Source organism: Lasioglossum baleicum, chromosome 20 (assembly GCF_051020765.1).
Source record: "Lasioglossum baleicum chromosome 20, iyLasBale1, whole genome shotgun sequence".
NCBI classification, from domain to species: Eukaryota; Metazoa; Arthropoda; class Insecta; order Hymenoptera; family Halictidae; genus Lasioglossum; species Lasioglossum baleicum.
This window is the reverse complement of record NC_134948.1, coordinates 4,408,037-4,429,297: the sequence shown is the minus strand read 5'-3', so window position 1 is coordinate 4,429,297 and position 21,261 is coordinate 4,408,037. Positions and strand designations below refer to the sequence as shown.

Sequence of the window (21,261 nt, the reverse complement as noted above, 5' to 3'; positions counted from 1 at the left end):
AGAGCTTGGGAAAAATATTTTTTTCCGTGGTGTGTCATTTGCAGGTTCCAGCGAAATGGTTTCTTAATATGGTACACCTTGAGTCCCTAATATGACACCCAGTGCCATATTCGGCACGCACACCAAGAATGTCAATAGCTATACCCATATTAGGAACCCTTGGTAGTGCCATATTGGGAACTCCACGTGGATTGACAAAGAGAAAATGAATTTCAGCCCAAACCAACAGCTGACAAACATTAATATAAATAAACTGAAACTACAGAAATGTTCAGACGTTTCAAGATCACTTACCTTCCTCGAAAAAGATACAATCGACAATCTAACCGTAAAAATATTCAACACGTGGAGACACAACTGGCGGAGGATCGATACTGAAATAGAATGGTGCGAATGCACTGCACACTGTTGAGTAAACATCGTAAACTATTGTGCGAGGATTTTCTCACTAGAGTGCGACTTCTCCTTTACAAGATATAAGGTACATAGTGCCATAATAGGCGACTATACCATATTTGGGCACTTTCAAATCCAACGCGCGATTTTTGACGAGCTGAAGTTCCAGAAGATCCAGACAAAAATTTGGGGGTCCAGTTTTGAGCGAGGTGGGAAGATCTGTCGAGATTTCAATCGATCTATCGATGCACTGTTGCGACGATTGCGCAATTCAGTCCGTCCCGCAAGATATGCAAATAGCAACCTGCAGAGCACGACAACTGATTCCGCTCGGCATTCCGTTCGAGAGACACGAGCGAGTAGCTTGCGTCACCGGCTCGACTCGGATCGGCTCGTCTTCGGCCGACTTTGATCTCGCCTCCTGCATTCATTAATATTTCCCACGTCCGGTCGACTGAATACAACGCTCTTAATCACAGTGATACGATCGTTTCCCCGTCTTGAAAACTGGTCGTAATTAGCAAACTGTCCCTGGCGCTTCAATCGCACGACTTTTTTGCGGCATATAAACGACGTTTTTACCGTGCAAACACATAAACACACGTTACCTTGTTGTCGATTGTACTAGACGTACATGGAACTGTTCTTTATATTTTTCCGCGTTGCTTCCATAAATCTGTATAAATCTGTATTTGTTTAGTTTCGCGCTTGTCCCTTCTCATGTACATTTTAGGTTAAGACTTTTCTTTTCTTTTTGTTTTTATCAGTTCTACTGTATGAAAATGTAAACGTTTGTATAAAAGGACCTCGGTCCGTACATGATAATAATAATAATAAATGAGACTCCGTTTTCGAAATGTACTGCAGAAAATATTCCACATTTTGGGAACACTTTTCTTGAAAAACCCTGTACCCCACGGTACTTTCCATGAAACGTCCTGTACATCGGAAGAAGGGCCACGCCCCTTATTGTTGAACGTTACAAAATAATTTTTGTTTTAATCGGTGGTTAGTTTTTGGGCCACGTGTTAAAGAAAACTCGCTGAACAGAAAAGTAACTAGGCCCCCCAAAATTTTCCTAGGCCACGCCCCGTGTTATCGAACGTTGCCGGGACTAATTTCTGTTGGAATCGAGTGACACTGAGATGTACATCGGTTTTTATTCGCCAAGAGAATTCTTTGGGTCTCCGGGAGCCCTAGGGGAGGGAATTCGAAGGGCGTCGCGCCTAAACAAAGATCCCTAGACGGGGGACAAGGGACGGTGAATCCTGTTGAACGTTCCTCGAATCGCACGGCTCGTTTGCTCGAACGGTTCGGTTAAAGTTACCGTCGCGAGCAGACGTCATTATGACGGGAACATACAGGGGAAGGGGGAGGGGCGTGCGGAACGAGCGGCGTGATGGAGAGGGGAAAACGCGCGGGGGGGGCACACACCGTTTGAGACTCATTCAACGCCGCGCGGCGGAGGGTGATATCCGCGACGGTCGTTGCACGGTCGAGCTTTTTCAAAAAGCGCATTCTCAACGGTTGCGCGCGCGCGCAAGAGAGAGACTCATGCCGCGCTGTGTTTTTTTCTTCAATGGGCTCGGTGCGTGCGCTCATTAACGCGCGCGATGGAATCGAAAAACCGCGTGTCTCGCGCGATATCGTTATCTCTGAGCGATGCCCTCAAACGAGGCGGCCTGCACGATGCAACTTGCGTCGACTGCATAGACATATAGAGATAGACTGCACCGTCTTATGGGCGAGTTGAAGCCCACAATGGCGGCGCGCGGTACAAAGAGTGAGAGAGAGAGAGCATTAGCCGGGGTCCATAGCGCTTTCTTTCTAATTGATGTATTTATTGATGTTTTATTTTTGTTTTTTGCCGCCATTGTGGGCTTCAGCGCTTCCTACAGGCCGCGCAGTCTACCTCTATATGTCTATGGTCGACTGCTACGAAAAAGAAACGCATCGAATGCGACTGAATCCGTTCCGAATCGTCTGCACAGATCCTCCGCTTTGTCGAATCGGCGATATTACTCCGGCGGCCGCTGTAGAATCAATCGGACCATTTTTTTACGATCAAACGGATGGATGTAGGTCTTTGAAACTTTCTCCTGATTTGAACAGCGCTGCGGAGAATGTGCACAAAAATTTTCTGCTTGGAAGACCGATTTAAAAACAAAGAAAAATTTTTTGGTCCTCGATTTTTGGGTAGGCAGACAGTGACGATCGTTCACTCGCGTAACAGGCTCCTCTTTAGGAATTTTTCCACGGAAAACGGCTTAATGTAGATTTTTTCTAATTTTACCACGTTTGAACAACATTTTGAGGAACACGTACAAAAATTTTCAACTCGAAAAATACACTTTTCGAGAATCGGCAACAGCTTTTCTGAATACCTTTTATCGTTGGATCGTCCACCTTTTTCAAACAGTTTTAGCTCGATGGAAATTGAACGCAATGTTTTGATTATGTTCGATCGTTGGGAAACAACTTGAAAGCTATTTCAGCTTATTGCCTCGCAATGTTTAATAGATATTCGATATTCGATTTCGGAGCACCTTAAATATTCACAGCGACGCGGATTGGACGAATGAAACGTCACAGCGATGCTTTCTATTTTCTATGATCTTCCTCTATAACTATCGATTCGGCTAATGATACTTTAATTGATTAAGTGAGACGACAGGAATTGCTGAATGAATCGTGTCACCCTGTAGACAACGGCCGCTAAAGATAGAAAGGACAGCGGGAAGCATGGGTCGAACAGCGTCTTGGCCTGTAATTCCTGTCGACTATTTAGAAGACGACTTCGCGGACGGTGACGGTCCAATCAGTTTCACGCGGCACCGATTAACGACGAACCACGATTACGTTAATCCGTGGCCGGTATCGGTGATCTTCTCGTGGACCGCAATGTTTTCTAACCAGGCGATTACGCGTGGAAATGTATCTCTTTCAATAAAGAACCAGCAACAAAATCTGCGGGGATCACCCTCTAAAACCACCCCTAAAAAATTTCAACAACCTATTCCAATTAAAAAATATATAGAAAAACCTTTTTAAAAACCACACTTATATTAAAATGCACTAGAAAGGTGAAAATACTTTTTTTCCTGGTTCCTCATAAAATACCGAATCCAGTTAAATGATTAATAATATTTTTCCCCAAAATTTGAAGCAATTAGTTCAAAATTTCTTCTGTTATAAAATTAATGTCGGAATAGATAGAAAAATTTAATACAAATTTAAATAAAATCATGACATCAGTGACTATAAAAATAAAAGCGTGGAGCGCCCACGAAGATTACGTCAATATAGTATAGTTTAAAGCTCCATGCTTTTATTTTCATAGTCACTAATGTCATGATCTTATTTAAATTTATATTAAATTTTTCTATCCATTCCGATACTTATTTTATAACAGAAGAAATTTTGAAAATATTATTAATCATTTAACTGGATTCGGTATTTTATGGAGAACTTTGTAGTGCACTTTAATATAAGCATGGTTTAAGTTTTATTTTTTTTAATTTTCTACTTTCATTGTCATCGGTAGCACGCGTGTATCCAAAATTTCCGCAAAATTGGACTATGGGAAGAGGTGTAAAATTCGATTACAAGATTTGACGCACGCAACAACAACACGGCAAGTTAATTATAAGCGTGATAGAAAGAACGGAACCGTGGATGCAACTGTCCAGTAATTCGAGGGGGATGATTCACCCTCACCCTCTAATTATCAAAATATTCCGAGGGTGTCGCGTGCGGTCGATTCACATTCGAAGAGCACAGCATCTCACCTGGCAGAGTCCTCCGAAGTTTCCAGGACGTAAAGGGGGTGGTCTTTCCCAACCCTCGGGGGAGATATTAGGTCGACGACTCGCGGAGGGTCGAGAGGGGGTGTGCACGCGTCGCGTGCTGAGGGGGAAAGAAGTCGCCTGGAGCAGAAAACAAAGGGGATGAAATTTGATTCATCCCCCGCGACACAAAAGCCCAGACACACGGGCCGGCGCGGCGTGTACGTAAACGAGAGAAACGGGGTGGAGGTGACGAGCAACGCGCACACGGTAATCGTCGTTAACACCTGCAATTAACTTTGACGCGGGCGGAATGTGGGACGCGCGACCCAAATACCAACCCCAACGACCCGGCCGGGGTAGAGAGAAAAGGCGACGGAGGTGGTGTTCTGCTCGACACCGGATTTTCCAGGCCGGCGACAAAAGAAACGCTCCCGGACCACGTCTTTTCACGGATTTCCAATTATCCGGAACATTTCGCCGAAAAAAATACCGCGTCGCGCTGCACACGATTTGTAGCTTGTTGGAGGCTCTGACCTGGCCTCGTCGCTGCCGAGCCTTGATCCCGGCGACACTTGACATTTCTTCGCGGTTCTCCATTCTGTGAATGATATCTGGAAGCTTCTAATAAGGGTGGCTTTTTGTTGCGTGCTTCGTGGCGCACCCCATTACTGTGTAGATTTTTTTTCTAATATACTGTACACGTTTGTGCAATTTTTCGATCAGCCTGTAGTTTCAGGTATGATTTCTGAAACGTCAAAGTACTTTTCGTTCATTTTTGAAACACTCTGGTATAATTTGTTCTGTTTACGAAACACCCTGTACCCCGTACAATATACATTCAAGTATGTAAGTTAAAGTGCCCAAATATGAACCACTTTTTGTTGATGTCATTTTTTTATTATCTTAGAATGCTTTTTTTTCGACCAAAAAATTACCAGTTGTAGATGCATTTCCTCCCTATAAGATTCTGGCGTCGATTTTGTTCAAAAATTAATAAAGCTTGAGAAAAATATTTTGTTTTTCGTGTGTCATTTGCAGGTTCCAGCGAAAGGGGTACTTAATATGGTACACCTTGCGTCCCTAATATGACACCTAGTGACATATTCGGCACCCACACCAAGAATGTCAATAGGTGTACCCATATTAGGTAGTGCCCTTGGTAGTGCCATATTGGGAACTCCACGTGGACTGATAATACTAGCTACTGACAAAGAGAAAATGAATTTCAGCACAAACCAACAGTTGGCAAACATTAATATAAATAAATTAAAACTACTGATATGTTCAAATATTTCAAAATCAATTATCTTCCTCGAAAAAGATACAATCGACAATCTAACCACAAAAATATTCAACACGTGGTGACACAACTGGCGGAGGATCGATACTGAAATCTATAGAATGGTGCGAATGCACTGCTCACTGTTGAGTAAACATCGTAAACTATTGTGTGAGGATTTTCTCACTAGAGTGCGACTTCTCCTTTATAAGATTTAAGGTAGTGCCATAATAGGCGACTATACCATATTTGGGCACTTTACCCTACACTCCAGTTCTATGTCTGATCATGGCTGTCCGTTTCTACTTGCTCCGCTAAATTTCCAGAAAAATTCGATTTATTCGAAAACCGATCGTTTTAGGAAAATACTTTATACACTTTTCAACTCGTCTTTCCTTCCTGAGTAACTGCGAACTGGTCCAAATGCATTAGAATAAGCGATCTCATAAAAGATTATGATCCAAAGTGCGGTTTCGCAGTAAAATCAAAAGGCTATTTCCAGCAATTTCGTCACAGGTCCGCCGAAAAACTGTGGACCCAGAGAGCGAGAGAAATGGAGTGAGAGCGAGAATGCGTGTAAGACGCTATAAATACGCACTTACGGTGATACGAGCCGAGTAAAATATGCAACGGGAGCTGGGTGCTCCAGTTCAGGGAGTGAACTCACTCGGTCAATTAGTCAGCGGCCCTCTGACCAACGCGAACTCCCTCGATTATTCACAACTCGATCGTTGAGAAACGCGTTAATGCAACGATCTTGCCCCTTAGATAACTTATCGCGAGAACTCTCGTCAAATGGGATAATTGATTGTCACCCATTTCTATTACTCTTGACAGCGATGCTTCCCTATTGTGGATAGCATCTGCCACTTTTTACAGAGCAGCCGACTTAATGTAGATTCTTTAAATTTTCACGGTGTTTGGAGAACATTCTGAGGAACATGTTCAAATATTTTCAACTTGATAAATCCACTTTTCGAAAAGATACAACTTTTTTTTGAAGGTCTACTATTTTCCTGTAGGCTCTTCTTGAGGAATTTTTAACAATGAAACTACTGAATGTAGATTTTTAAAATTTTTACAGTGTTTGATCAACATTTTGAGGAACATGTGGAAAAATTTTCAACTTGATAAATCCACTTTTCGAAAAGATACAACTTTTTTTTGAAGGTCTACTATTTTTGGGTAGGCTCTTCTTTAGGAATTTTTAACAATGAAACTACTGAATGTAGATTTTTAAAATTTTTACAGTGTTTGATCAACATTTTGAGGAACATGTGGAAAAATTTTCAACTTGATAAATCCACTTTTCGAAAAGATACAATTTTTGTTTCGAGGGCCTACTATTTTTGGGTAGACTCTACTTTAGGAATTTTTAACAATGAAACTACTAAACGTAGATTTTTAAAATTTTTACAGTGTTTGAGCAACATTTTGAGGAACATGCGCAAAAATGTTCAGCTTGAAACATTGATTTCTCGAAAAGCTATAATACTTTTTCTGAGACTTCTACGAAAAGTCACTAGTATTTCGTAATATTTCGACAGGAATGCAGGAGTTCGGGGATGCAGTTATTACAATAACATGCATTGTGTACTATGGAGAAAATTGAAAAGGAGCCGGCGCAGGAACGAGTGCACGCTTTATCGGAGGCGTGGTGCGCGCGCGACATCATAAAACATGTTTTATCGAGGCTTGACCCGCTTTCGGTCTGACCGCGACGTATCTCTTTAAAAGAGAAAGAAAGGAAAGCAAAAATTAAAAGAAATGGGGCGAGTAGAACGTGATAAATACGTGGATGCTAAGATTCTCGCGGGGTTCACCTTGAACGGCATCCGCAGCGAGGATTATCGGACGAAATTTCCGAAGGCGGTTGCTGGAGGCGTTGCTATAGATAGATCGAGAGATCTCTTGGATCTCTCCACGGGACATCCGATTGTCGGCTTGCTGTGTAATGCTCGTCGTTGTGTAATCGGCCTTGCGTCGTCGACGAAGACGACGATACCGATTTACCTGCCACGGAGAAAGCGTCGCGAGACACGGCCACACGCGCGCACATTTCATAATCCGCCGATGCATAATCTGCCCATTTACGGTGCTACACGCGTCCCCGGAAAAAAACGTGGTCCGGCGAGTCATCCGAAAACGTTCCTCACCGTCAGATTTAACCGAATCGTTCGCTTTAGGAATTTTTTACAATCAAACGGATGGCCACAGGTTTATGAAACTTATTTTGTATTTGAACAGTGCTTCAGAGAATATGCACAAAAATGTTCACCCCGGTGCACTCATTTTCCGGGAAGATATAACAATTTTCCTGAGGGCCTTCGATTTTTGCATAGGCTCTGCTTTAGAAATTTTTAATAACAAAACTATTGAATGTAGATTCCTAAAATTTTTACGGTGTTTGAACAACATTTCGAGGATCACGTGCAAAAATTTTCCGCCCGGTAAGTTCACTCTCCAGGCAGATACACCTACAACAATACCCCCCTGGAAAATGTATGAGTCTCCACGAAATAGAAAAGCAAATAATGATATACGTGGAAAAGGTTTATTTGCATGAACCGAGGCTTGTTACGAACACATTAGTAATTCCGCGGCTCCGGAGATTTTTGCCGGTCATTAAAATGACCGGGAGATATTTCGAGGTTTAATTTCAGCTCCGCGGGTGCACGTCCCATTAGTAAATTACATAATTTTGGGGAACCATGTGGGCAATAGGTGGGCCGTTACTAGGGAAAGAGTTCGAGGGGCTAAGCTGTGAATCCATGCGCGAGTAATTCCCGAGGGCGAAGCTATTAAGCCGGGGCATCGCGGCCGGGAGAGAGTATGCGAACGGATTTAGCCCCAGAACGAGACGAAGGATCTCGAGCAGCTCGTCGTTCGTTTTTCTCCCGGTGGAAACGGAACAATGATTTTTCATTTCGCGCGTAGTATCTTGTCAAACGCGGACGCAGATAAGTTTCCCACACGAGGCGGGCGGGCGAGAACGAGAGCACTCTTACTCGGGGCTCGCGCACGACAGAAAACTGGGTTACACCCAGAATCGCAGGAAGGAAACGGTTCGCGTGTTACCAGAGATTAGGTCGTCGAAAATGAAAGGCTTAATTGCCCCAGCATTTTACCAGTCTTGAGATCGTTCCCTCTGGAAATCGTTCTCCCGGGGATCTCGCGTTTCCTCTTTCTCTCTCGCTTCGGGGAGTGTTCTGGCACGCGTCGCTAGGAATCAGTGAACTCTGAATATCCGAGAGCAGCGTGCAGATTGAAATCTGCGTGCCAGAGTCAGCTAGGATCGCGCGCAATAACAAATGGAAACGCGTCGACTCGGAGAGACGGAGGAGAGAACGGATGCGCGATAATCTACCGAGGAAACGACCACGCGTGACCCTGGCATTACGCCTTGATTCCGACGATTTGTCGGGCATTTATCTGCCTTTAGCGTTGGTTCACACCGCCTCGTGATGCCTTCTTGGGCCAATGATGTTGTTCGCGTTGGATTTCTTTCTGTCCTATCGATGCTAACATCCAATGAAGATCCAATAATCCAGTGATGATTCCATAAGAATCCAATAAGGATCCAATGAGGTTCCAATGAAAGCCTAACTGAGATCCACTGAGGATCCGTTGGGGGTCCAATGAGAATTTAGTTGGCACAATGGACTTTGGGAGTCCATTGGGAGTCCTATCGAGGCTAACATCCAATCAAGATCCAATAATCCAGTGATGATTCCATAAGAATCCAATAAGGGTCCAGTGAGGTCCCAACGAAAGCCCAATTGAGCTCCACTGAGGATCCGTTGGGGGTCCAATGAGAATTTAGTTGGCACAATGGACTTTGGGAGTCCATTGGGAGTCCTATCGAGGTTAACATCCAATGAAGATCCAATAATCCAGTGACGATTCCATAAGAATCCAATAAGGGTCCAATGAGGTTCCAACGAAAGCCCAATTGAGATCCACTGAGGATCCGTTGGGGATCCAATGTAAATTTAGTTGGCACAATGGACTTTGGGAGTCCATTGGGAGTCCTATCGAGGCTAACATCCAATGAAGATCCAATAATCCAGTGATGATTCCATAAGAATCCAATAAGAATCCAGTGAGGTTCCAACGAAAGCCCAATTGAGATCCACTGAGGATCCGTTGGGGATCCAATGTAAATTTAGTTGGCACAATGGACTTTGGGAGTCCATTGGGAGTCCTATCGAGGCTAACATCCAATCAAGATCCAATAATCCAGTGATGATTCCATAAGAATCCAGTGAGGTTCCAACGAAAGCCCAATTGAGATCCACTGAGGATCCGTTGGGGATCCAATGAGAATTTAGTTGGCACAATGGACTTTGAGAGTCCATTGGGAGTCCTATCGAGGCTAACATCCAATCAAGATCCAATAATCCAGTGATGATTCCATAAGAATCCAATAAGGATCCAGTGAGATTCCAACGAAAGCCCAACTGAGATCCACTGAGGATCCTTTAGGGATCCAATGAGAATTTAGTTGGCACAATGGACTTTGGGAGTCCATTGAGAGTCTTATCGAGGCTCAATCGAAATCCCATTAAGGCTCAATCGAAATTGAATGGAAATCTAATTGAGATTCACTTGGGAATTCCAATTGAGGTTCTCCACCAACATCCAAATAAAATCTATTGAAAGTACATCTCTTCAGTGGATCCGCCGAGAGTGCCACAAGGGTCCAGAAAGGGTCAATGCACCTCCCCGCATTTCGTTTTCGCTTTGACGAATGGCATCGAAGAAAAGACAAGCTGCCGGATTAATTAATCGAAAGGCGAGCCGACGATGAGCACGAGGAGTGATATGATAATACGTCTGCGTGCATCGTGGAGCAATGAGCCGGCGGAGGGAACGTTTATCGCTCGTCTGAGAGAAGCAGATGAGCAGAGCAGAGCAGAGCAGAACAGAGCAGAGCAGAGCGCGCATATAATTTACTAACTGCCGTCGATGATAGCTGGCGAACCCCCACGCAAACGAACCTAATATCCCAAGGTTATCGGGTTTCCAATTAAGCGGCAATTATCCGAATATTTTCTGCGCAACACTTGCCGATCTCCCCGGCGATCGTCATTAGCGGGGCTCATCACCGATTGATTACGGGGAAAATGCACGCCCGTAAATCCACCGTGTCAAGAAATCTGTTCCGAAATTAATGGAACACGAGCCGCTCGGAAAGCGAGAGCCTCTCCGAACGGATCCGGTGAAAACATATTAATTCGAAAAGTATCACGTTCGGCGCACGAAGACGGCTGTGAAATTACGCTTTCGTATACACGGTGTTTACTATCATAATTACAGAGAGAACTTTTCGGTGCTTCGACTTCTCGATGGAATTCAATTTTTGTTGGGAAGAACGATTAGGAGGAGAGAGAGAGAGAGAGAGTAAACAATGTTGCAATGGTAGCTCGAACGGAATTTCACCTTTCGATTTCCGGACCGCAGACACGCAGGCTGGGAAGAGTTAGGAACGAGAGCAATTGAGCGTCTGTCTACCGCCACGGTTCGTTACGCCGATTCTATTGTCTCCAGCGCGTGCAGTCGGCTCGCCTAATCGAGGCACAGGTAAATAAAGTCGTGCCGTAGGGGAGGGGAGGTCACCGGAAGCGCGGTGGCGCGTGATCAGAGTGGATTCTGGATCTTTTCATTCTGCAAACTGAGTTTCGGATTGGTACAGAATCATATCGAGCAGTGATATTTTCTATCCAAGGTTCCGAGGACGAATATACTCAAGGATTTATTGAGAATCCTACTGAGGTCCATTGAGGATCCAATGAGGGTCCAATAACAATCCAGTAAACATCCACAAACGTTCACTATGGATCCATTGAGGATCCAATGAAGGTCCAGCGAAGGATCCAATGAATATCCAGCGAAGGATCCAAAGAATATCCAGCAAAGGATCCAATGAATATCCAGCAAAGGATCCAATGAAGATCGAGCGAAGGATTCAATGAAGATCCAATGAATATCCAGCGAAGGATCCAAGGAATATCCAGCAAAGGATCCAATGAATATTTAGCAAAGGATCCAATGAAGATCGAGTGAAGGATTCAATGAAGATCCAATGAATATCCAGCGAAGGATTCAATGAATATCCAGCGAAGGATCCAATGAATATCCAGCAAAGGATCCAATGAAGATCGAGCGAAGGATTCAATGAAGATCCAATGAATATCCAGCGAAGGATCCAAGGAATATCCAATGAATATCCAGCGAAGGATCCAAGGAATATCCAGCAAAGGATCCAATGAATATCCAGCAAAGGATCCAATGAAGATCGAGCGAAGGATTCAATGAAGATCCAATGAATATCCAGCGAAGGATCCAATGAAGGATTCAATGAAGATCCAATGAATATCCAGCGAAGGATCCAATGAAGGATTCAATGAAGATCCAATGAATATCCAGCGAAGGATCCAATGAAAGATTCAATGAAGATCCAGCGAAGGATTCAATGAAGATCCAGCAAAGGATCCAATGAACATCCAGCGAAGGATCCAATGAACATCCAGCGAAGGATCCACTGAAGATCCGGAAGATTCAACGAATTGCCGCGGGTCCAAGGAAGGTCCACGAGTGAAAAGGCGTCCAATTAAAATCCGGTTCGGATTTAACGAAGACGGTGCATGGTTAAATATGTTATAGAACGGTGGTTTCGCGTGACATTATTCTTTCTTTTAATGCGTGAAGTAATTTACAGTCGTCGGGTCTGCTTGTAAATTGGTCTAGGGACGAGCGGGAGCGTTCGCTTAGTCACGGAAGCACCACAATTGACGTTAATTGTGATGCGTCGCGACGCGCCGCAGCCTCCGCTGGCAAAAGGGGAGCGCGATCGTTCTCTTTTTTATTCCTCGAGGTCTGCCGAGCACCCCGACACACTTTCGCGAGCGTCTTTTCAGACGAGTGAGTCATCGGTGAATTCTGGTTCTGCGTGGGGCCGTGCCTCGACTCGTTTCGATCCACTGTTTCCCCCTTTCGATCTATCGATCGATGACTGCAATCAACTGCAATGTTACTCTACGACTAGCGAATCTCTGGGAAAATATAAACAATATTTTTCTCGGGGAGGATCCGCTCGTTGGAATTTTTCCTGCGACGCGATCATGCGATCGCGAAAATAATCGATTCGTCGAAACAAAACGCGATCGATATTCAGTGCATCCGATATCTCGGTCCACCGGTGTATTTCTGGAGAATGAGTCACGCCGTTTCTCCGCCACGTGCTTTCTCCGTCATTGAGTCACGAATCAAAAGACGACAGTCGTGCCGAGACTGGTACACAGGGTGTCCTTCAAACACGCACGCCACTTAGGCGAATTTAACACCCGGCGAATTGGGAAATACGACGAATTATGCGGCCGGTTTATCTTAACGACCTTTCTGCTTCTTCTGTGACATTTATACTCGGCGCAACTTACGCTTCGACAGAAGCTGACGATTTTAACCGAGGTACATGTATGAGCACACCAATTCCACCGAGCTAAAATCCCCGAATACTGAGTTATTTTCGAGAGTCCGAAAGGCGGGAGCTACTTTGCCCATGATTGAATATGACATTTCGAGAGACTCGATGGTGGTCGACGGAAATAGTTAGTGGGGTCGTTGGGAACGACCCCTGCTAACCCAAATATCGCGGTTAGGGAATCAGGAATCTGTAGAACGTGTGAAGGGCACGCGTATCGAACCCGAAGGAACAGTTTCTCGGTGTTCTCCCGGCGAGGCAAGGTAAGGCAAGGCGACGAGTGAGACGTCGTCGGGGTTGGTGGGGGGTGTCGCGAGGATTTGTCGGTCGGATGTCAGACAATGGACTATTAGGGCAGTTTCGCGGTAAGCCGGCTCGGCTCGTGTGTGCAGCAGAGCTCTTTGTGTCGGAAGCAGCGTGGAAGACAGAAGGCGGTGCTCGCTGAAGGGAAGAAGAAGAGGATCGTCGAGAGTGCTCGGTCCACACCCACACCCCCCTCCAGCCCCCCCTTGTCGTTTCTCTCCATTCCTCGGCCACGTTCTTCCTCCTCATGCCTATTCGCTTTGCTGCTTGCTACAACTGCTGCTAGTCTCGGCCGCTTTGTGCGACGAGGGTCCGTCGTCGAAATTCCTCTTTGTGCCTCACCTTGTCCTGGATAATTTTTTTCCGCGCGTCTGGAACCGGTCGGCCGATCGATCAGGATCATCCGACGCGCCCATTGTCCCAGGAAGTTCGCCAGGTTCGATCACCTGCACAGACATCCGCGGAGGAATCTTCCTCGCACGATGGAAACCAGGATCTGGGTCGTTCAGAGCCTTTGTGAAGGTTGCATGATCCTCGGTTCTGAAGGTCCTGGGATTCGGACGTTGTTTAGGCTCGCGGTTTGTCTTTTAAGTAGTTGGGTATTCTTGGGTACGCAAGAAGTAGCGATTATCCTCCCCCTGCAAAATAGGCTCGCCCTTAAGAATTTTTCCACGGGAAACGGGTGAAGGCAGATTTTTGAAATTTTTACAGGGTTTGAACGACATTTTGAGGAACACGTGCAAAAATTTTCGGCTCGAAAAATTCACTTTTCGAAAAGATACAATTTTTTCCCTGAGAGTCTCCCATTTCTGGATAGGCTATCTTTAGACATTTTTAACAATGAAACTACTGAATGTAGATTTTTGAAATTTTTACAATGTCTGAACGACATTTCCGATGATCCACAAGCGCACAGGCCTCCCGAAATTTTTCAGTCCACTTACACTCACAATAAACGCAGGGATTTAGGATTGAGTGATAGAGACCAGAAGGGTTTAGGCGGAAACGAGAGCGCGTGTGTTTGCCGAAAGCAAACAGTCCGTCCGTTTCCCTCAGATCGAGAATAGATCGGAGTGTTTGAAGGTGTCGATCGTTGGACCCGTTGCGCGATTTTTCAGTAAAACAATTTCAGAGGAAATTATTTTCTGCTCCAGAAAAGACTGGTGCACCACCGATGTGAATTTGGTTTTAAATTAATCAATACTCGGACAACAGGCGTCCCGATTAAGACCCACCTCGTGCTCTCTGGCTAATTGCATCGATGGACTTTCGAGGAAACGGACCGTTCCCCTTTTGAACCACAAAATTTTCGCGATATTTTTAGAATAAATCAAAATATCGATGGTACCTTTATCTTTCGATTCAGATGGACGTTCCTTGTCCAGGATCGTAAGACTTTCTCCGGGTCCATTTTTCAGTGTTTGCTTTCGACCCGGTATTTTCTCAGGAAGGGTGAGTGTATTTTTTAAAGGAATCGTTTCGAAAGACTTGCACGCCATTTCGGAAGAATTTAAGGGTCGCGTAGGAAACCGGAAGTCGCCGGGGGATTCGGTTTCTTAAGTGGGTAAGAGAGTTTCGTAATTTCTCTTGTCCGCCACTCATCGCCTCGGGTTTCACGGCTAAACCACCCCCGCGGGGTGGGAACGCTGAGAATGAGGGTGGAACCGAGAGTTAACCGAGGGATTTAGGCGACGCGGTGCCTCGTGGCGAGAATAAACTGACAACGATCGAGCCTTTTGAAATCCTTTTCGAGTGCTTTGACCAGTCATCGGAGGTCCGCTTTAGGATTTTTTTCTAGGGAAACTAATGAGCCAGCGTTATGAAACTTGACACAGTTGTTTACAGACGTTTGATGTGTATTCATGATTTTTTATACCTTCATATCTCCAAAATTATGGAAATTACACTTTCTTATATGGAGGGCTTACTTGGAGAACTTTTTTCAAAGAGACTAGAAAAATAAACCATGCGCATAAATAAAGAATTGCATGAACAATAGCAATTAATTTGGGAAGCAGAGGGTTACGGATATACCGCTTAATCTTTCTAATTAGCGGAAGTGTTTGGTGTCGCGTTTCGCGGCAAAACAGTTGACGCGAGTTCCGTTTGATGGAAACGCACAGCCGGAAGCCAACACTGGGTTTTCCGGCCGCGTTAATTTACCTTAAATCGGTCCCGGCGGGACGTATTATTACGTTCTCGCGACGGGGAGCATGCGTCCGATGCAAGCGACGTAGACGCAACAATTGCGTAACGGGGTCTCGTGGTCGGTAAACACGTGGTATGGGACGATTATGATCAGACGCGTGAACACTGATTCCTCTGTTCACTGAAAAATCGTTTAAATAATTTTTTCAAATTACATGAAATCGATGGTGATATCCGAAATATAAGGTGGAGTGGGGTAAGTCCGTCTACGGGGCAAGTCCGTTAATTGGTTATTTTAATATGAACGAAATTTCTACTACATTAATATAATAGATACAAGCTAGAGAAATTTCGTTCATATTAAAATAACCAATTAACGGACTTGCCCCACTCCACCTTATGTGGAAACAGTGTTGTGCGTGCAATTGTCGATCGATTATGCGTTTCGGAGGTTCTGATTCGGCGGAACGTAGTAAAAAATCATGGAAAAATGCGGCGATCGTGGGTCTCGGGCATAAATCGTGACGATAATGCCGTTGGCGAAGAAAAAACGAGTGGAGCGTCGAGGAGGGTGAGGGGAGGGGCCGTCGAGACAAAACTTTGCTATTCCGGGCAAGTTTTACACGGGATTTCCCAGCTAAGTCCAGTCTATGATCCTTTCACGGGAACTACGTGCTCATACTTCGGCAAAACACCGGCCGCCTCGGCGCAGAGTCGGGCCGAGTCGGGCCGAGTCGAGTCGCGGCGCGGTCCGAAATCCTTAAAATGCATGGGAAAGACGTGTCGGGGCTGGCTAAGTGGGCCAGAAGGAAATTCGTCCTCGGAACTTTTCGAGCCACGGCCGGCGAACCGGACAGCGAGAGAGTGAGAGAGAGAGAGAGACATCGACAAAGACAGCTTTTGACACGGCAAGACGTTCAACCGGCTTGGAGATCGACGCGTTATGCAACCAACACGTGCGTGCACCGGCATAACGATGCACCCGCCAATGCACAGACACACGGATCCATTTTTCAGGACCAGCTCGCCGACGATGACTCATCGGGGCTGCACTCATTTTTGCACGCAGGTCGTTCACCCCTTCTTTGCTCTTCTCATTCCCTATCATGCTTACAGAAACGCCTCACACTGAACGACTAGCGGAAATTTTGACATTCTACGATGTTCCGAATCTCTGCGACTTTTCTTGTTCTGGAAAAGTTGAAATCCAGTTCGAGCACGACTCGAACCCATCACTAGCTCTGTCCAAAATCCGATAAATATCAAATTCCGCCGATCATCATTATTCTAGAAGATTAGTCGGAGCCTCGCAATTTCCACTGCCTCTCCCAATTACATCATCGAGTGATAAAGTATGTAGTGATGGCTCTACACGTCTCCCACCGAAAAAAGAAGAGCCGTCACTGCTCCAGGAGTTCGAGGAGAGGAAGGCTCTTCAGGATCATGGTCGATCGAGTCCTCAAAGGTCAAGATCCAGCACGTCTGCCTTGGAGCTCTCCTCGTGCACCGAAATCCCCCAATTTGAGGGACTTCTCGGGAGCTTCGAGCTAACGAAAATATAGTGTCTCGACCGTAGGAGGTCGTGGCAGGAGTAAGATGGCGCGCGGAGCCCCTGCCCGGGGCTCGTCCTTTGTCTTAAGCCCGGCTATATTAATGCGAGGAACATGTTGGCAAGTAGGCTCGCCGAGCCAGGGGTGGCTAGTGGTGGCTAGGCGCGGAAAAGAGGTTCTGCGCCGCGCGGAATACTAAACAGTGGCGCCGAGCATGCCGAATCTTCTTTCGCCACGGGTCCTAGCCTTTGCATTTTAACTGCCCGGTTTTCGGGTTAGAGGCGCCGCCAATTCCCGACAGGATCAGACACCTCGGACACCTACGCGTGCTCGTTTGACGAGCCGAAGACGAAGGGTACCTGGAAGTCGATGACACGAGGTGCTCATTTACCTGGAACATAAACCTCTGGAATCCGGTCAGGACTAGACCAGGCCCAGAATTTTGTTCAGAATAAAGCCCAGATCATAAACCTCTGGGATCTGATCAGGACCAGACCAGGCTCAGAATTAAACCCACAACTAAGCCCAGATCATAAACCTCTGGAATCTGATCAGGACTAGACCAGGCTCAAAATTAACCTCACAACTAAGGCCAGATCATAAACCTCTGGAATCTGTTCAGGATTAAACCAGGCTTAGAATTAAGGTCACAACTAAGGCCAGATCATAAACCTCTGGAATCTGATCAGGACTAGACCAGGCTTAGAATTAAGGTCACAACTAAGGCCAGATCATAAACCTGTGGAATCCGATCAGGACTAGACAGGCTCAGAATTTTGTTCAGAATAAAGCCCAGATCATAAACGTCTGGAATATGATCAGGAGTAGACCAGGCTCAGAATTAAACCCAGATCATAAACCTCTGGGATCTGATCAGGACTGGACCAGGCTCAAAATTAAGCTCACAACTAAGCCCAGATCATAAACCTCTGGAATCTGATCGGGACTAGACCAGGTTCAGAATTGAGTTGAGGATGAAGCCCAGAATATTGGAAACGGGAGCCTGGAACATTACCGGACTATCGAGCTCCGTCGAATCCGCGGCTGCCACTTTGCCGGTCAGTTGAAATTCTCTTTCGACAGCTCGGAACGGAAACGTTCCTTTTTCCCTGTGAACGGCGGCGTGCAGTTTCCCCGTTGACGTCTGACTGGCGGATCTCGGCGCGGTGCGGGGGCTGGCAGCGTTTATGTCGGGAAGTCGAACCGGCGTGATTTCCGCAATTTCACCGTTCCCCGGCTATGGCATTTCGCCCGTTTGCCCGACGGGATATGAAAGAGTTCATATAAGATGATCCTCGGCTGTCGTTGTCTCCCAGCCTGGGAATCAACACGTGGACCCGCTGATGGATACCCCAACGCCTCTCCTCCCGTAATCGTAGATGGGATTATCAAGAGGGGATCTGACAATGGTCACTGTAATTCAGCATTTCCACAAGCCTGCGAAAGCCCGGGAGAAGTCTTCCGAAAATTTTTGGTTGGAACTAGACACAATATTATATAATGAAGCTTTGCAAAGCTTGTTCATATATACCCATGCTACGTTCAGTAATTTTTTCAACTCTCCATCATGCCAATTACCATAGTTATCAGAACAAGACGTCGATGTATTTAAGAATTATCATTCGTTGAATAACTTCCACATATTTAGAGGGACGAGCGTAGAAAAAATTCTGCATATGCTTCGAGCATCTATAAATAGCTATGTAAAGTTTCATAACGATAGCTCGTTCAGATTCCCGCAAAGAAATTTCCATAGTGAACCTGCCGAAAAGGAGAATATGCTAAAGGCCCGTTCCCAGTCGCGAGCAACTATCGAGGTACGGATTAGATATGTTTGGGGAACGCACTCCACTTAGAGGGTATGTGTCTTCTGTAACGCGCTAGGCGCCCGGTACATATGTAACTCAGAACGCCGGGTATCGATTGTGTGCGGGTGTGTCTTCGAGTGCGGTCACGTGTCGCTCATAAAGAACCAATTCTCACCTAAACACGCGATATAAATTCAGGATCGGCGGCCCATTCCCGCGGCTGCCTCGTGATTCCGAAACTGGCCAGGATTCAACGTTCTCGTTGGTCAACGACGTCTCCTCCTTGCAGGATCAGAACAGACTACGTGGGGAGGAAGGAGGGTGGGAAGGGGGGGGTTGGGAGAGACCGAAACTCGACGAAATAAAGTATCGTTACCGGCCGAGGTTATGCAAGAAAGAGCATCGACGGTACGGTTCGGCCGCGACGCGAATAACAAACTCGATATTACCCGCGAGCGGCTACGTGACCGAAGATAAAAGGAGATGGAGCGAATGCGAGGCGCGCGCTCGCGTTCCCGTTCGCCTCGTTACGGGCCACGGCGTCCCAGTTCGATGATGGATCGACGGGGAATCCTCCCGAGTCTTTTATTTCCCCGTAGGAGCCCGGAGTACGCGAGAAAACCGATTTTTACCGTCTAACCAATACGCCCCGCATAGTTTTTCTCGCGTATCTCCGGCAATCTCGGGGCTATCGAGATTTTTTCGACGGCCACGTGCGCGCATCGAAGTCGCCCACCCTACGGAATCGATGATTCTTTTGGGAAATTCTTTTCAATAGTTCAGACATCGATTCACCGTCGCCGGCGCATTGGTTAGATCGATGGAACTATTTTGGATCAGAATAAGCCTATCCGAAGAAAGGGATTATTTTTGGCGAATAGCGATATCGATTTCTGGTTGCGAGGTTGGCGGACGGCTATTTCGACCGCCGTCTTATCAATAAATTATCCGCTCCACCAGATTTGACTGTGTTGTATATGATGGCGACACGATCATTGCTAATGTAGCTTCGTCTTCTGTCGGCAGAACGATGACCTAGTCTTTGACCAGGATGGCAAGCAGACCCTCGAGCAGACACCACTGATCGAGTCACAGCAACACGACTCCCTCCTCCACAGGATAAAGAGGGGTATATTCGATTGGTTCGCCCCTGCAAAACCTACCACCACCACTACCACCACCACCACCACCACCACCACCACCACCACCACCACCACCGAGTCTCCTCCAGGTGAGAAACCTCTTTCAAGGATCGTAGAAAACTCCTCCGGTTCTGGAATCTGGTGGATTTTGAAAGTCCTTCAGATTTTACTAGACAGCTAAATCCCCTTTTCATCGGTTGAATTAATTGCTGAATTTGATAAATTGCAGAGGAAGAGGAACCCGAAGGAAATGAGGTGCTCGAGAATGTCCCGGTCGAGGTATTCGACGACAAAAAGCCGAAGTCACCGGCGAACCTCGTCAGAGAGACCCGGGAGAGTGCTGAAGAGAACGAGGAAGCTGAAGAGGTCGGTGGTATAGCGCAACGTGTACTCTGACTGACACGTTTCTAATTTTTCTCTCATTTTTAACAGAACAATGAAATTGGTAATGCTGCGGCGGGTCGAAGGGAGCCAGTGAAGATTGGGAACACCGACGACGAGGACTTGGCAGGGTCTGGAGACATCGAAGGCAGCGCCACGAGTGAAATTGGTCGACATGGTCCCCCTAACACCGGGAACAATCCTCAGCGAAGTGAGTACCGTCTGATGTTGACATTGTAAACGAGTCGTGGGAACTTGAAGAGAGTCTTCAGGGTCGCAGGGCCTTGACCTAGTACTTGAAGATGCTGGAGAGACCTTAGTTCGGTTCAAGTACTTTGCGACTTGAGGACCTAGACCTTGATCTCGGCGGAGACCCTAATTCCGATCGATGCTTTCAGAGTTTTACCGGATCACCTTGACGATCGGGGAGCCGTATCTGCGGGAGTACGCGGACAGAAGTAGTCGCGAGTACAAGGAGCTGAGCGCGAACCTGACGCAGACTTTCGAGGATCTGTTCAATCGTCACCTTCCCGGCGAGAGTCACTACGCCAACGTCGTTAAGATATCGTGAGTATCTCTGATAGTCTAGGATCTCTCTCTCACCGACGTGGACAGACAGTCTAGCAGAGAGAGAGATTGAAAATAGAGAGAGAGAGAGAGTCCCCCAGTGACTCAACAGACAGGTGTTCGAGGAATGACGAGACTTTCTGGCCCACAGACCAACAGCGTCGGACAGCTTCACGTCACTGGTGACTCTGGACATCGGCTCGACGTTCACCGACGAGGCGGAGGTGCGCAGCATCATCGAGGAACAGCTGCGGCTGCATTCCTTGGACAACATCCAACTGTACCCCGACGAGTTCTTCATGAGAATATTCCAAGGTAACTTCCTCGCCGGGCCTCGGTTAGGTAAGGATGATCGATTCCCCGTCGGGGGTGTCGAAACTTCGGAACTGAAATGCTGGAAGATCGATGAACTTCCC

The 21,261-nt window shown here is 46.3% G+C and overlaps 1 protein-coding gene across 2 annotated transcripts in view; it reads left to right on the top strand.

Moving 5' to 3' along the window:
* The window catches only part of Trol (terribly reduced optic lobes), a 169,993-nt gene that overhangs the window by 30,462 nt on the left and 118,270 nt on the right, over nt 1–21,261 (top strand). For both annotated transcript variants that reach the window (XM_076444273.1, XM_076444272.1), the window contains exons 2-6: nt 19,782–19,986; nt 20,127–20,263; nt 20,330–20,489; nt 20,677–20,845; nt 20,997–21,160. In XM_076444273.1, coding sequence (XP_076300388.1) covers nt 19,782–19,986; nt 20,127–20,263; nt 20,330–20,489; nt 20,677–20,845; nt 20,997–21,160 — 835 coding nt within the window. The remainder of the gene's footprint in view (nt 1–19,781; nt 19,987–20,126; nt 20,264–20,329; nt 20,490–20,676; nt 20,846–20,996; nt 21,161–21,261) is intronic.